Source organism: Microcebus murinus, chromosome 11 (assembly GCF_040939455.1).
Source record: "Microcebus murinus isolate Inina chromosome 11, M.murinus_Inina_mat1.0, whole genome shotgun sequence".
In the NCBI taxonomy this organism is placed as follows: Eukaryota; Metazoa; Chordata; class Mammalia; order Primates; family Cheirogaleidae; genus Microcebus; species Microcebus murinus.
Genome location: NC_134114.1, coordinates 85364540 through 85381824, shown reverse-complemented (window position 1 = coordinate 85381824; position 17285 = coordinate 85364540). Strand labels below are relative to the sequence as shown.

Sequence of the window (17285 nt, the reverse complement as noted above, 5' to 3'; positions counted from 1 at the left end):
CAAAAGGTAAATAGTTGTACTATTAATTGGTGTTTGTTCTACATCAACATTTTAGGCTTAGCAAGTAGATAACTCCCTTCTGTGTCTGGAATTGGGTTGAGTGAGGTTCAGAGACGGTCTCAGAGAGGGGTCTGGGATCTTGCAGAAACTAGCAGGGATGCTTGTAGCTCTCTCCTCTCCATTTGTTTCTCCCCCTGCAACACTGCGGAGGCCACACCAGGCCCGAGTCTGGAATAATAGCAATAGTAATACTAACAGTAATGATATATTTGTGTGATTCCTAATACTTTCAGACCTTTCCCGGTCATTCTTCTCTGAGCCTCTGAATAACTGAAGAATATATGGCAGGCCAGGCATTAGTGTTCCTTCCAAACTGCAGTTGTTTTGGTTTATTTTATCTATCTATCTATTTATTTATTTATATTTCAAAGACAGGGTCTCACTGTGCTGCCCAGGCTGGAGTGCAGTGGCTGTTCCTAGGCACAACCATAGCACACACTATAAGCCTTGAATTCCTGGGCTCAAGCAATCCTCCTGCCTCAGCCTCTTGAGGCTGGGACTACACACCAGGCCCAAGTGAGGTTTTTATTTTTTATTTATTTTTTTATTTTTGTGTATGAAATTGAGATTTTTACTGACATGCAGATGTGCTTTAGAGTTAATGTTTCTACAAAAAGTTTCTATAAACAATAGAAAATATCTAGCATGAAGTCACAGGATGTTAAAAATATTACAACACAATAAATATAACTACACCCTCCACAGCCCCAACCAGAGAGAAGAGCAGGCAGCTATCAAGTTTGGAGGGAAACACTCTGAGATCGCTTTCACAATCTACAGAAACCCTAAGCACCACACAGGAAGAGAGCAGGTGCAAGTCTGGGTAGCAGAGCTGCAACATGAGACTCCTAAGCTGTGCTTCCCTACTTCGCTTCCTTCTAGCCTTAACCCTGCCTATAGCCCGCACCAGCTAAATGTTATAGCTTCAGTCCCCAAGTGAGGTTTTTAAAACAGAGAGGATCACATTAATTTTCTGTTAAAGACTCATCAAAGGATTACCAATGCATTAAGAATATAATTTAAACTTTTTAAAAAATTTTTATTTATTTATTTTTATTTCAGCATATTATGGGGGTACAAATGTTAAGGTTATGTATATAGCTCACCCCCACCCCACCCCCCCACCCCCTGCCCTACCTGAATTGGCTAAGCCCAGCTCTGTGACCTCATTTTTCCCACTTCCCTGTTGGAACGTGCTCCGGCCACACTGCCCCCCATACAACTCAGGACCTCCCTCTGCCATTTGGTTCCCTCGTCCGGGAATGCTCTTCTTCCATCTGAAGTTGGCAGTGGCAGCAGGAGGAAGAATAGAAAAAAATGAAGTTCCATTTGATCCATTCTCAGCTTAAATGTCTCCTTCTCAAAAAAACCTTTCCTGACCACCCTGTTTAAGTAGGTGTGTTCTCGCCTTCTCACCCAGTTCTCTGCTGTGCTAGTTATCTATTGCTGCACAACAAATTCCCCCAAACCTTAGTGGCTTAAAACAACACTTCCTCTCATGGTGTCTGTGGATCAGGAATCCAGGCGTGGCTTGGCTGGGTGGTTCTGGCTCAGGGTTTCCCATGAGGTGGCAGTCAACTTGTCAGCCAGGGCTGCAGTCATCGGAAGGCTTGACTAGGACTAGAGGATCTGCCTCAACATGGCCCACTCACATGCCTGGCAAGCTAGTGCTGGATATTGGCCGGAGGCTCAGTTCCTCGGCATGGGCTCTCTCCACGGGGCTGCAGGAGTATGGTCATGACACAGCAGCTAGCTTCCTTCAGAGCAGGACAGCTGAGAAAGCAAGGCGGAGCTACAGTGTCTTTTGTGACCTAGCCTCAGAAGGTCATTTATGGTTATCCTTATACACAGCTAGCCCTGGTTACCTTGGGAGGGATCTATGCAAGGACATGAATGCTGGGAGGTGGGGATCGTCGTGGGCTATATTGGAAGCTCGTTCCCTATCTTCTATCACATATAGGTAAACGATTAATTGGAAATGGAAGAAAACTACTTACAATTAACTTGTTTATTGTTTGTCTTCCCCATTCATTTACTCTCTACCCTCTGTACCCAAGCCCAGTGCTTAACACATAGTTGATGCACAATAAATATTTATGGTTGAGGTAAGAAACTCTTATCTTCTAAGTCAGCTGATTGCTTAAAACAGGAGGCAGAAATAGGTGTGAAATGAACGAACATTGCTTGTTAATGTAGACTTCATCCAAGAAAATTTAATTGAATAATTGGATGTTGGTAGGAGCTGATTTCCTCTTTATTTAGTGAAACACTTTCATTTATTTCGGTCAAGAAACTGTAATACACTTTATTTATTTATTTATTTATTTATTTGAGACAGAGTCTCACTCTGTTGCCCTGGCTAGAGTGCCATGACATCAGCCTAGCTCACAGCAACCTCAAACTCCTGGGTTCAAGCAATCCTTCTGCCTCAGCCTCCCGAGTTGGGACTACACGCATGCGCCACCATGCCTGGCTAATTTTTTCTATATATTTTTAGTTGGCCAATTAATTTCTTTCTATTTTTTTTAGTAGAGATGGGATCTCGCTCTTGCTCAGGCTGGTTTCGAACTCCGGACCTCGAACGATCCACCTGCCTAGGCCTCCCAGAGTGCTAGGATTACAGGCATGAGCCACTATGCCCAGCCTATTTTCTCAGAATTGATTTCCTAGATTCTTTTTAAAGTAAGACAGTTCATAACAGATTTATCTTTTCTATCTTTTTCTGTAGGATAATTTTATACAATTACGTGTTTTAATATACTGATGAAAAGCAGTTTTAATGCAGAAATAATCAAAACAAAAATGTATTATAACCATATTATTATAGATAATTAGTAAGAATGATTCGAAGTCAAACTACAATGGTTACATATTTTCTTATAGGCTTTCCCCACTAGATGGTAAAGTCGGGGAATCCACAGGTGTGTAATCTATATATCCTTGAACTAAGTGTGGCCCACAAATCAGTAGTATACACATCACCTGAGAGCTTGTTAGAACTACAAATCTTGGGTATCACCCAGCCCTACTGAACGAAAACCTGCATTTTAACAAGTTCTCTAGTGATTCGTATTGCACTTCAAAGTTTGAGAAGCATTGCTCTTTGATACTCAACCTGGGGTTTTGCATTTAAGGAAGGCTTTTGCACTTGAGTCAAAAAGGAAGCATTTGCTTTCCTGAAGTCAAGTTCAGGAACGAAAAAGAGCATCTTCTTGTAACTGAAACATTTCCAATTGAGAAGATGTTTTTATAGACATTTCTCAGTTCTTGAATTGAGAATATGTTTTAAGTGTTAACTACAGAACATCACCATCGTTCTCCAGCTTCCTCACATGGCCTCTGCGCTGGCCTGCTGTGTGCAGTTCCTCTCACCTCCAGAAGGCCGAGCTCTGACTTAGGGTTTTATTTCCTTCCTGACAGTTTTCCCTCCTCAAATTAATGCAGTAAAGAACCAGCTGCTTTGAGTTCCAAAAACCAAGATTTGAAAATTGAGGTCAGACTTATTAAAATGGCATGCCCCAGAGAATAATGATTTTCCCTATTTTTTAAAAAATGTCTTCTCATTTGTTTTATTTTGCAAAGAAACTTTGGTTTTTAAACTTGACTATGGAAAAAGATATATTTTAGCTTGATTTCTAGACTTCAAATTAAAAATAGAAATTCTGTATTTTCAGATTTTAGTAGAAATAGAAATTGCTTACCATTCTTGTTTCTGTTTTCGTTCCTTTATATTTAGCAGTTTCGGTTCTGAAAATATTTCACCAAAACAGAGCAAAATGATTTCTGAGTCATGAGGGTAGGGTAAAATATCGTTTCATTTCTGTGCTTTTCCTTTTAAATAAAAATTTAAAACTTCAACTTTAGAAAAGTAGACAAGTCAATTTTTCTAAGACCATTTATATAATTGTGACCACTAAGAAAGCGTAGGATATAATATTTAAAATATTTGAGATGGCCTGGCTCAGCGACTCACTCCTGTAATCCTACCACTCTGGGAGGCTGAGGCAGGAGGATCGCTTGAGCTCCAGAGTTCAAGACCTGCCTGAGCAAGAGCAAGACCCCGTCTCTACTACAAAGAGAAAAAATTAGCTGGTTGTGGTGGCACATGCCTGTAGTCCCAGCTACAGGAGGCTGAAGCAGGAGGATTGCTTGAACCCAGGAGTTTGAGGTTGTTGTGAACTAGACTGATGCCATGCCACTCTAGCCTGGTCAATGGAGTGAGATGCAAAATAAATAAATAAATAAAATAAAATATTTGAGAAAGTATCATTACTGTTCTATAGACACTCTGCTAGAGAGAGGTTAAATGATTGGCATTCAAGTCAATTCTCCACATTTCCAAAATCTGGCCAAATTATATTATATTTAAGATCAAGATCTCAACTATACTGATATGCCCATTATTGTTTTCATTAAACATGTGTATGTGCCAGTCATTGGGCCAGGCCTTGCGATTACAAAGAAGAAGGAGTAATATGTGGGAGTACCATCTTTTTTTGAAGCAATAGTTTGGCCAAGGAACTATGCTAATAAAAATTAAACTAGTTGCTGGCTTTTGAAAATTTTAAGATGTAAGCTGTATGCTTTCCTAATTCTAAAATAAACATATATTTCCTCAGAAATATAAATATTTGGAACATGTAGAGGGCTTGAAGGTTATCAGGCCGCTATGCCAGTTAATACACTGTTCCTCCTGGATGACATTTAAACTGCTTTTTTTCTTTTTTCCTTTTTTGCAGCAACTCTGGTCTATTTTCTTAAAGTCCTGTCTTGTATACAATTTTATCACTTTTTGAAAATCTGTTTTCTGAAATGAATCTAAATTTGCATTTCTTTCATTTTCTCTGTTTTTGCCACTTGGGATCCATTGCCTTTTCTGCTACTGAAATTCAGTTTTTTAAGACAAACAACTAGAGCATGTATTGTATGTTTGTATGTTTGTGTTTGTATATTTGTGCACGTGTGTGTGTGTGTGTGTGTGTGTGTGTGTGTGTGTACACTGCATAGTAGGTTTGAATGCATGAATGTGGGTTTTTCTGGGCAAAGTACATGCATATAAAAATACAGAAAGCCAAGATATTGTTTGCATTTTTGCAGTTTGTATATATATATACTGTTAAACATGCTAATGAGTCAAATGATAGAAGATTAGGAAATAAAATACCTTTGAAATAAGGATGTAGAAATATCTTTTGGTCATTCCGTTTGACACATGTAGTTGGGTTTTAGTACTTTATGGTCTTGATCTCGGTACTCTAATGGCCAGGCTGTCATTCTGTATTTTTTTTTTTTAATAGAAGCAAGGAGAAGCCCAGGATAAAATTATACTAAGAAATAACTTTTGGGCCTCAAGTGGCCACTCTTTGAGTCTGCCTTGCCCAGGGGTAGGAAAGGCACTCGAGACTCCCAACCTGTCTTCTCCAAGGCAAAGCTTTGTAAGAGGGAGGGGCCTGGTGGTGCTTGCTTGGTGACATCCTGCCATAGTTTGACCAGGGAGCATGGCAAACAACATTCAGCAGTTCCTAGAGTCAACATGCTTGAAGGCTGTTACACGTCAGTGTCTTGTAAGATTTCAACTCTATGCTGAATTTTAAGTTTGGTCTCAGATTTGCTACATATAAAATTTAATTGAGCCATACTGGGAAACAGACATGTAGTTTCCTTTTTTTGGGGGGGGGGGGGACAGAGTCTCGCTTTGTTGCCCAGGCTAGAGTGAGTGCCGTGACGTCAGCCTAGCTCACAGCAACCTCAAACTCCTGGGCTCAAGCGATCCTGCTGCCTCAGTCTCCCGAGTAGCTGGGACTACAGGCATGTGCCACCATGCCCGGCTGATTTTTTCTATATATATATTAGTTGGCCAATTAATTTCTTTCTATTTATAGTAGAGACAGAGTCTCGCTCTTGGTCAGGCTGGTTTCGAACTCCTGACCACCTCGAGCAATCCGCCCGCCTTGGCCTCCCAGAGTGCTAGGATTACGGGCGTGAGCCACCCCCGTAACTAGGTGCCCGGCCTAGTTTCCTTCAAGTCAAATTTCAATTTGAAAAACATGATCAGATTCAATTAGTTCCCTTCTGTCTTTCCTTGCTCCAGCTCACAATAACTGCTCAGCCAATGGCACACGGTTTCCTGAAGTGTGGCCAGCATGCCACAGGTGACAGGCACAGTGATTACAGGTGGCACACACACATGGCATCAAATAAGATGCTGTTACATAACAGGAGGAGAATTCCCTTTTGAGTTCTCTTTCAGTCTTTCTGTTTACATCATAAGAAAAGCCTCACCTTAGTTCAAGAAAGTCTCTAATACCTCCTTAACTTTCAGAGCTCTGTTTTCAAGGAAAAGGCAGGCTCCAGGATCAGAGCTTTTTGGTAGGTGACAATATGTAGCTAGACTTTATTTTTACAGTTGCCTTCTGCTTGTGCCACTGACAATTATTTTAAATTCATAATAATGTTATAAAATTTTCATTTTAAATAAATAAATATATTAAGTATAAAACCTATCAATTTAGAGGTGAATATTAAGTAGATTAGAACCCAAATGACACCTAGTCTGGCAAAAGTTATAAGGGCGATACATGAAAGACTGCTCTGGTAAACTCTTGTGTAGTAAAAGAACGGGCTTTGCAGTTAGACTTTGGAATTGCATCTCTGTTCAGGGTCTTAGTAGCTTTGTGACTTTGGGGAAATTATTTCATGTCTCTGGGCTTTAGTTGCTTTCATCTCAAAATGGCAATAACAGTTGTACCATGTATGTGAAGTCTGTAGCACAGTGCTTTAAAAAAAAAAATGAATATGATCAAGCTGTAGCTCCTCCCCAGCTAACTAAGCTCTTCAAGGCTTAGTTATATATCTCATTTCCACCACAGAATCCAACCCATCTCCCTACAGTGCAATATCAATAATTGGAAATCATCTGACCTCCACCTCTTCCTAATTGGTTTGCTTCCTTTTTTTTTTTTTCCTTCTTATATGATTCATAAAGCACTTAGGTCTCCCTATGCATCTTGTGATATTTAAACTACATGAAATCTTAAGTCTCTTAGACTGTGTAAGTATGAAGGCTGTAATTATATCCTGATCTCATTTTTCCTTTTGATATTCACAAAATGGCTGTGGAATTTCTGGGCCATCTGGGTGTTTTGAGGTAGCCAGCTGAATAGTGTACCTTTCCCTATTCGCATCTCCATTAGCCCATCCACGCTGGCATTGTTGAAGACATGTGGGTTGCATTTACAATTTACATGGCCATATGCTACAATCCCATTTTTAAATTCTATTTGTGGCATGAAGGTTTTATGGAAAACATTTTGCTCCAGAGTTGTGAAAGTGCTTAGGAAGCTCCATGTCATACATCATGACAGCTCTTTCCCTATCATCACCACACGGATTCACCTCCTTGTTTGAAGTGCTTTATTTAGCACCTGGCCATAAACATCCCTTTTTGGTATTATCACTCAGGAAAACAACTGCTGGTGCACCTGTATTTATTTGAGTGATGGCACATTTGATTAAATAGACATGCCTATGACAGTGTCATATGCACAAATAAATCTACCAGTGTCCATTTTAATATCATGCAGTAAACTCACTTTTCCAGCAAACTCAGAAATTATAAGCCAAGTCCCATGTGAACTCAAGAGTCTGTTCATTCCACATATGGCCAATTCCCTGCAGGGAGATGTTTGAATATAGGTTTTTTTTTGTTTTTTTTTTTTTTAAGTGGGTTAGCTAACAGAAAATTTAATTCATATGCTAAAGTGTGTCAGGCAGCTGAGTTCCAACATTCAGTTCATCATTATCTTGAATTGTGGGTTTAATCAAGTTCCTTCACTTAATCTGAATGTTTGTGTTCAAAACCTAGCATCCTGCCTTAAGGAAAGCCCTCACCTTTTATTTATTTTGGAGAGTTCCTAGTTTTGTGAAATCTGATGAAGACAGCCAGTCAAGTGAATCTAATTTGGGTGGTTGAATACTAAAAAGGAATCAGGGAGCCTGCATAGAGTGTTGCTTTCATTAAAATAGCTTTGTCCAAGGAGACATTTTTCACTATACTTTTGCATCTGTTTCAGTGTTATTTCCATTTTGCTCTGCTTAAATTAAAAAGGAATGCTGTTAAAATAAAAAGTTGGTTTTAGAAATGTATACACACACACACATATGATCAAATCAGTGGTTTTGGCTGAATGCTGTGTTATTTGACAGATTTTGCACATCTGCCAGGGGGAGAACAGTTTGGTTTACCCTCTTTGATACAAAGCCAGCACATATAATAGAGTTTATTTGTTCAGAGCTGGGCATCAGGTGTAATCGAATTATGAATTGTGTTTATGTGACCCTGGCCTTTATATCCCTGTACTTGCTCATTCATTCATTTTTCAGATATAAATTAAAAGTAGAGATTGTAGATTAGATGTGCCAGGGCTCATGTGGGGTATGTGAAATGTAGTTTCTCTTGCTCTTGGAACTTATTGGATCATGACAGAAATATAAATGAGCTCTAGGAGAATATTCAACCCTTACAAGAATTCATGTCCGTCAAAACGTAGGTAGTTGGCTTTGCTGGCTTTGCAGAGGCCTGCAACTTATTCCCCCCCCCCCCTTTTCTTGTTATTTAATTCAGTTAGCAATGCAAAGGATTTTGAGCAATATTAACAAGTTATGTTTATAGACTTTCAATTGTGGATATGACCAATGATAAATAGATTTTCCTACTTAATAAAACAAACATCTCTTGAGGGTCTACTTTGTGCCCAGTGGTGTCCTTGGCACTTTACAAGAAGAAATGACCAATTATCCTAATCTTCTGCTGTCGTTTTTGTTTTGTTTTTTCTTAAAGAGTTACTGAAGTGCACTTGACCCTTCTGGATGCTACTGGAAATCATTTATACAACATAATCCAGACTTGACTTTCTAAATTGGTTGTATGCATCAGAACTTAGCATTAAATTGAACTATTTAAAATTATCAGTATTTTCTATTTTTGTTCTATTAAAAGCAGCAATTTCATATGGTTTAGTCTAATACCTATAATTTGTTGAGCGCCCACTAGGTATATAACTGCATTCAGTGCATGAAGCGTATTCAAGCTCTAATAATAAAAGAAGTGACACCTTTGGGAACTGTTGTTGAAGAAAAGCTCCCTGGCATGGATATTGTGAGGAATCTGGGGATTTCCTAGCAGGGATGAGGGGATAAAGAGAATCGAGCACCAGAGATGAATTTGGGATTTATATTTAACATCTTCTAATCTTCACCTTAAAAGCACCTCAACCATAATAAGGATCACAAATTTTATTTGCAAAGAACATGAATACTGAATAGAGTTTAAAATGCATTTCATTATAAAACAGTTTCTTATTTATTGATGGAACACAAAGCTCCTTGGCAGATAAACTCTACAAACCAAGAAAATATGAAAACGAAAGGCCAGAATCCAGAATAATGAGCAAAACTCTTGGAAGAGCACTAAGACCAGTCCTGCTGGACCTTCAAACTGACTTCCCAAAGTGCTCATGGGGGCCCAGTGGGACCAAAGGGGGAGAGTTCAGGGTCCCACTGAAACTCTTTCTTGGTCCGTGTCACCACGAGTACTCGGCAATTCCCAGAACGTCTGGTTGCACGCCGTGTGGAGGGGAGCAAAACAGTTCTTTCAGGTGAGATTGCTGGCACCAACGGCCCTCACGTGCCCCCTTTCTACTTTTGAACAACTCCAGACCCTCAGAGAAATGGAATACCCATAGAAATCTTTAAAACCAAAAGTTGTAGTCATCCAACCTTCACTGTCAACTCTTTCCATATTGTCTTTGGGAAAATGAGCTTTTATTTGCCTATCCTGTGACTTTACCTTAAAATCTGTACCCCCATAAGATGCCAAAATAAAAATAAATAAATAAATAAATAAAATAAAAAAATAAAAGGCCAATCAAAGGCAAATGAAGTCCCATCCATGATCTTTTGATGTTATTCTGTCACTTTGCCTAGAAAATGGCAGGTTTTTATAGAAGCCTCCCTGAGAGCTTTGAGAAAACCTGGAATATCTATTTAGAATTAAAGGTATCTTTTTCAGACTTCGTGGCTTTCACTAAGTGACATACAAAGAACACCCCAAGAAAATAGGAACCCAAAGAAAATAGCAGAATGCTGATATGACTATGGCTTCTGGATGAGGAGATGGACTTCCCTGCCGGAAAGTGCCCTGGGTCTCTCCTCCCTGTCTGCCTCGAATTTCCAGCGTGTCTGCAACCCACCTGCCCACTCATCCTCCAGGGGCAGATATGACAGGGACTCTCAGGCCAGAATAGGAGCTGTACTGTCCTCAAGCCCATTTTGCTTCCAGTGTGTGCAGTTTGGCCCTCACAGAATTAGATGTTCCTTCTCTACACTTTTAAAGCACACAGTTCGTATCTCTCTGGGTTAACAATGAGGCCTCTTTTTTGTGTCTGTCTTCGCTACTAGACTATGAGCATATCAAGGGCAGGAGTCTTGTGTTTGTGTCTCTCCAGTGCCTGTCAGATTTAATCTCTGAATCATGTATTTATTCCACATCGGAGCCTCTTAATAAATGTTCATTGAGTAAATGGATGAATGAACGAATATCTTTGTCTTAGAGCTAGCTTGAGAAATTCACGGGCATTATATTCCGTTATCAAAGGAAAAAAGGAAAGAAGAAAAAATAAATAAATAAAAGAAATTCATGGGCAGATTTCAAGGTGTGTGTATGAGAAACTCTGTACATACTTCATAGCAAGGGAAACATGTGAGAAGAACAGCTGTTATCACCATCTTAACCACTCAGTAGTTCTCACAGTTCTTGGGATCAGGTCCCAAACCCTTCACAGGGTCTTACAAGGTCTTATACTTGTTCCAGTCACTGCTTGTTATTCCAGCCTCATTTCCCTGCATTCTTCCCTTCATCTCCATGCTTTAGCCACATTGGCCTTAGAAGTCACTCAACATCTGTACTCCTTCCCTACAGGGCCTTTGCACATGCTGTTCCTGTGGCCTGAGCAACTCTTTCTCTCACTCTTCACCTAGTTAACTTCTGTATGTCTTTTAGATCTTAGCTCACACATCCCTCCCCTAAAGACATATTCCTTGACCTCCCTCCCTTCCTGGTCTAGATCAATTCTATCTCTTACATGTGCTCATATCTCTGTATTCCTGCCCATCAGAGGACACATTGCAGTTTGCAATGTTATGTTCATTTTTTATGATTAAAGAGTGCGTCAGTTATTTGTTACCACAATAATGTTGTGTAATAAAACACCACAAAATCTCAGTGACATTCAGCAATAAGAGTTTTGTGGGTTTTTTTGAGACAGAGTCTCACTTTGTTGCCCAGGCTAACGTGAGTGCTGTGGTGTCAGCCTAGCTCACAGCAACCTCAAACTCCTGGACTCAAGCGATCCTCCTGCCTCAGCCTCCCGAGTAGCTGGGACTACAGGCATGCGCCACCATGCCCGGCTCATTTTTTCTCTATATATTAGTTGGCCAATTAATTTCTTTCTATTTATAGTAGAGACGGGGTCTTGCTCTTGCTCAGGCTGGTTTCAAACTCCTGACCTCGAGCAATCCACCCGCCTCAGTCTCCCAGAGTGCTAGGATTACAGGCATGAGCCACCGCGCCCGGCCAGCAATAAGTGTTTATTGCTCGTGCATTTGGAGTCATTTGCAGGTTGTCAGGGCAACTGCTGTTCTTGGCTGTAAAGGCTGGACTCACCCATATATCTGGAAGTAAGCTGGCTGGTGGCAGGTGGCTGATCTGGTTAGGCCTTGGATTAGGTGACTGGGACTACTGAAGGCTAAACTAGACATAGTCTCTTGTTAGTGGCAGATGTACAAGAGGAAGCATGAAAGGTCCCTGGAGGAGGCGTAGGCACACCATTACTCCCGGCTTATTATATTGGCCAAAGTAAGCCACGTGGACAAGTCCAGAGTCAGAATGGGAGGGCACTGTGTTGGTGGTATAGTGGTGACCATAGCTGGCTTCCAGAGTGGGTGGGCACTGTAAAGGCACAGGCAAAGGACATGTTTACAGGCAGGGTGAAGACTGGTGCCATCTCTGTACTCGGCTACAATGTGACTCTAAGCTCGGTTGAAGACACTGATGGTGTGTCTCTTTTAAATCATCATTGTATCTCTAGTACTTAGCAGGATGCTTGACACATAGTGAATGATAAATATTTCGTGAAGGAAGGACTGAATATGAAAAGGCATTAATTTAATGCTGTTGTCTCAAGAATCTAGAGAAATGTTCACTTTTGAAGGAGGTTCCTACCTTAAGATTAAAAAAACCATTCCAAAATTGTTATCCATTTCTTGTCTTTCAAATTTCCAAATTTTCCCAAATAACAGCTATTTGCAATTCATGGTTAACTTCTATTTCCCATGTGATATATTTCCTCCTCTATTACTTGTGCCAGCAGTGGAAGGTGTTTGAAAAATAATTTCAAATGAAAAGAGTTAAACATCAGCTGTGTAAAGAAGGGTGGAAAAAACTTAATGTTTTGGATATGAGAAATAAGGGTAGTTTTCCTTAGTTTGGACAAAGGTCTGGGTAAGCTTTCTCATGTGCCACAGGCTTTATCTTAGTTCTTTTGTGCTGCTATAACAGAAGAACAGAGGCTTGGTAATTTATAAAGAATAGAAATTTATTTCTCACAGTTCTGTTCTGGAAAGTCCAAGATCAAGGTGCTAGCAGGATTGGAATCTGGTGAGGGCTGTTGTCTGCTTCAGTTGTGCAAGCAGAAGAGCAAGAGAGCATTCACCTCAACCTTGAGCCCTTTTGTAAGGGTGCGAATCCCATTCATGAGGACAGAGCCCTCCTAAGGGCCACGCCTCTTAATACTGATCCATTGGGGATTCAGTTTCAACATGAATATTGAAGAGGACGCCATCATTCGGACCATCACGGGCTTCCACATAACAGGCTCTGAAGGGCCAAGAGGAGGCTGATTGTGCTTTCAAATAGAGTGATGCTCCTAACTGGGAAAATAAGCCTAATACTTTGGAGCCTGTTTCATGTTCTGGAACATGAAATTCTACAAGATCCATGATATATGAAACACAAGCAGGAAGAAAAAAGGGAAGAAAGAAAGAGATAGAGAAGGAGAATGAAATGCATTGTCAAATATGTATAACAGTAAATGGGTTTTATATTCAGAGAGTGGTAAAGGAGTTGGGGGATGCTGACTCAAATTCTGTTAGGAAGTAACAGAAGAATAGAAGTAACAAAAGAACAGTAAGAATAAAGAATTTCTTTATTCTTTATTCTCGATTCCTGGATTCTTTGATTCTGTCTTCATTTAAGATATACCTCTTTTCTTGAGGAATGATATTCTAAATACTTAACAATGGGGACTAGCCATTGTTGCTGGATTCTGGAGACCTCAGTTGGAAGAAGATTCTGGAGACCTCAGTTGTACAAAATGTTAGTCTTATGACCACAAAACTGTGAAAAGGTCTAGAGGTTTCTAGGGATGGGGATGGAGCAATCTGGTCAGGGTGTGGGCACTCTCTGGTTTGTGGCAATACTTATGCATCAAGTGAATAAGAATTGTTTTTATTTTCTCATGCTGACACAACCATCTCAGCCCTGCTTTTCTCTTTAGTTAATTGAGGGGAACATCTTATATCTCACCTTTTAATGGAGCTGCCAAGGCCAGAAGTGCTGAAGGACTTCAGAGAACAGAAAGATCAATGTCAAGACAAGAGTTAAAGGATTGTTAAAAATTTAGACAGGTAAATGGGGCTAACACTGTGGGCAAGAGAAAGAGCAAGAAGAAAAGACATTAATGTAGGAATGAGCTTGACAATTGTAAGGATAAGATCACCTTGGGTAAAGAAAGGTTTTCCATTTAAGTAGTGAGAGATGAAATTGGAGAATAAAAGGGGATCTACAAAAAACCTACAGATAATATCATTTTTTTTTTTTTTGAGGCAGAGTCTCACTCTGTTGTCCAGGCTAGAGTGCCATGGCGTCAGCCTAGCTCACAGCAACCTCAAACTCCTGGGCTCAAGTGATCCTCCTGCTTCAGCCTCCCAAGTAGCTGGGACTACAGGCACACACCACCATGCCCAGCTAATTTTTTTCTATGTATATTTTTAGTTGTTCAGCTAATTTCTTTGTATTTTTAGTGGAGACAGGGTCTGGCTCTTGCTCAGGCTGGTCTCAAACTCCTGAGCTCAAATGATCCACTTGCCTCGGCCTCCCAGAGTGCTAGGATTATAGGCGTGAGCCACTGGGCCCAGCCTAACATCATTCTTAATGGTGAAAGAATGAATGTTTTCTCCCCTATGATCAGCCACAAGACAAAATGTCTTTTCTTTCCACTTCTATTCAGCATAATAGTGGAGGTGCTAGCCAGTGTAACTAGGTTAAAAAAAAAAAAAAGAAAGACATCCAGATTGGAAAGGAAGAAGTAATACTTTCTCTATTTGCAGACGATATTATTTTGTATATAGAAAATCCCAAGAAATCCACCAAAAATTTAGAACTAATAAATGGTTTCAGCAAGATTGCAGGAGACAAGATAACTATTAAAAAATCAATTGCATTTCTACACATTAGCAATAAACAATCCAAAAATGTAATTAAGAAAAAATTACATTTACAATAGATTAAAAAAATAATACAATACTTAGAAGTAAATTTAGCAAAAGAAGTACAAGATTTGTATGCTGCAAACTATAAAACACCATTGAAAGAAATCAAGGAACAGTTAAGTAAATGGGAAGACATCCCATGTTCATGGATTGGAAGATCTAATATTATTAAGATGTGAATATCCCCAAACTGATCTATGGTTTCAGTGCATCTCTATCAAAATTTCAGTGGGCTATTTGCATACCGACAAACTGATCCTAAAATTCATATTGAAATTCAAAAACTCAGAATAACCCAAGCAACCTTGAAAAAGAACAAGGTTGGAGGACTCACACATTTCAAAATGTAGTGCTAAACTACAATAATCAAGACTGTATAGTACTGTCATAAGGATAGACATACAAATAAATGGAATAGAATTGACAGTCTAGAAATAAACCCTTATATTTATGGCTAACTGGTTTTTGACAAGGCTGCCAAGACAATTCAATGGGATGAAAGATTAATCTTTTCAATAAGTATTTCTGGGACAACTGGATATCCAAGAATGAATTTGGACCTTTATCTTACATCACATAAAAAAATTAATGCAAAATGGATCATTGACCTCAATATAAGAGCTAAACTAAAAAAAAATTAGAAGAAAACATAAGAGTTTTATGTTTTTAATCATATTATTATTAAATATGACACCAAAAACATAAGCAGTAAAAGAAAAAAACAGATAAATTAGACATCATCAAAATTAAAAACCTTTGTGCTTCAAAGAACTCTACCAAGAAAGAGAAAGTACAATTCATGAAATGGGAGAAAAATATTTGCATCTGATAAGAGTCTAGTGTCTACAATATATAAAGAACTCTTAACATTCAATGCTAAAAAGATGACCCAATTAAAAAATGGGCAAAAGATTTGAATAGATATTTCTCCAGGGAAGATATACAAATAGCCTATAAGCACATGAAAAGATATTCAATGTTATTAATCTTTAAGGTAATCCAAAGCAAAACTACATGACTGTAATTTTAAAAAAGAGACAATAAGTGTTGACAAGGATTTGGAAAAATTGAAACTCTCATACCCTGATGATGGGAATGTGAAATGGTGCAGCCATTTTGGAAAATAAAGTAATGTGGTAGTTCCTCAAAATGTTAAACATAAAGTTACCCTATTACCAAGCAATTCCATTCCTATGTATATACCCAAGAGAATTGAAAACATATGTCCATATTAAAAACTTGCTCACAAATATTCATAGCAACATTATTCATAATAGTCAAAAAGTAGAAACAATCCAAATGACCATCAACTGATGAATGGACAAAGAAAATGTGGTATATCCATACAATGGAATATTATTTGGCAATAAAAAATACTAAGTACTGATACATTCTACATACTGCAACATGAATGAATCTTGAAAACATGCTAAGTGAAAAAATCCAGATACAAAGAGCCACATATCGTTTTATTCTATTTATATGAAGTGTATCCAGAATAGGCAAATGTACAGAGACACAAAATATATTAAGTGGTTGCCAGGGTTGGGGGGAAGGGTAAATATGGAATGACTGCTAATGAGCATGCGTTTCTTTTGGGGGTGATGAAAATGTTCTAAGTAAGATAATGATAATGGTTGCACAACTTTGTTAATATACGGAAAAGGACTAAACTGTATATGTTAAAAGGTGAATTTTATGATATGTGAATTATATTTTATAAAGCTTATAAAAAATATAACTTATAGAATGACATGATAGGAAGCTGTACTTTGGAGGAAAATGCTGGGCTAGAGTTTGCTGAATTATTTGGAGTTGAGTCACATCATTAAGTTATAGTTACCAGAATGTAAGGGGACAAGGCCTGGAATATGGTGCTGGTAGTAAAAGTAGAGAGTAAGTTGAGAAGAAAGCGCTAGAGGAGTGGAAGAAGAGATGAGGGAGGTGAAATTGACAAGGACCCCATTGTCATTAGGCTGGAAACTATGAATCCATTTATAGACATTTGTAAGCTACAATTAAAGTTGGTTTTTGGTGGAAAGTGACAAATTCAGTTTTAACCGCGATTTTATAATGATGGCAAGACTTAACAAAAGTATCTGGTAGTCACATAAAAAAACATTAACTGGCGCTCGAGTAACGGTCATGGCTGGAAATGCCAATTTACGAGCATTTGCTTAGAAGGGGAAGTTTGGCAAGTGATAATTGTGCAAAACAACTGACGATGGCTGGGAGCGGGAAGCTGACTTATCAAAATAGGCGAGAGCCCATTCCTCATGCCTCAGCACGTCGCTATAGGAAATCCCTACCACAGCAGCCCATCCATGTGTGCTTTGTGGTTTCCAAGGCTGGGAAGGTGGCTTTCCCAGCCTGTGCCTCAGACTTTCCTTCTTCATGCCTTAGCTTGGTATCAAGCCAGGTTAACTGCCTCCTTTGTCTTTAGATATACAAGGTGTTATATTATACTAATTATTTCTCTGCTCCTTTTGGGCAGCCGCTGTAACATGTCCCAGCTAAAAGAGAGTAATGGAATGATTCTGTTTTAGCCCAAAGAGCTCCAGAAATAACAGTGCTAGGCATTTGGAATTCATTTAATTGAAGCATGTTCTCCAAATTTT

General features: G+C 39.1%; 1 protein-coding gene across 1 annotated transcript in view; it reads left to right on the top strand.

Annotated features, from left to right (window-relative positions):
* LOC142873754 (uncharacterized) overlaps nt 1-9806 on the top strand; it is a 147373-nt gene extending 137567 nt beyond the window's left edge. The window contains exon 4 of the mRNA XM_076008275.1: nt 8900-9806. Coding sequence (XP_075864390.1) covers nt 8900-8908 — 9 coding nt within the window. The 3' untranslated portion in view covers nt 8909-9806. The remainder of the gene's footprint in view (nt 1-8899) is intronic.
* The last annotated feature ends 7479 nt before the right edge of the window (nt 9807-17285 follow it).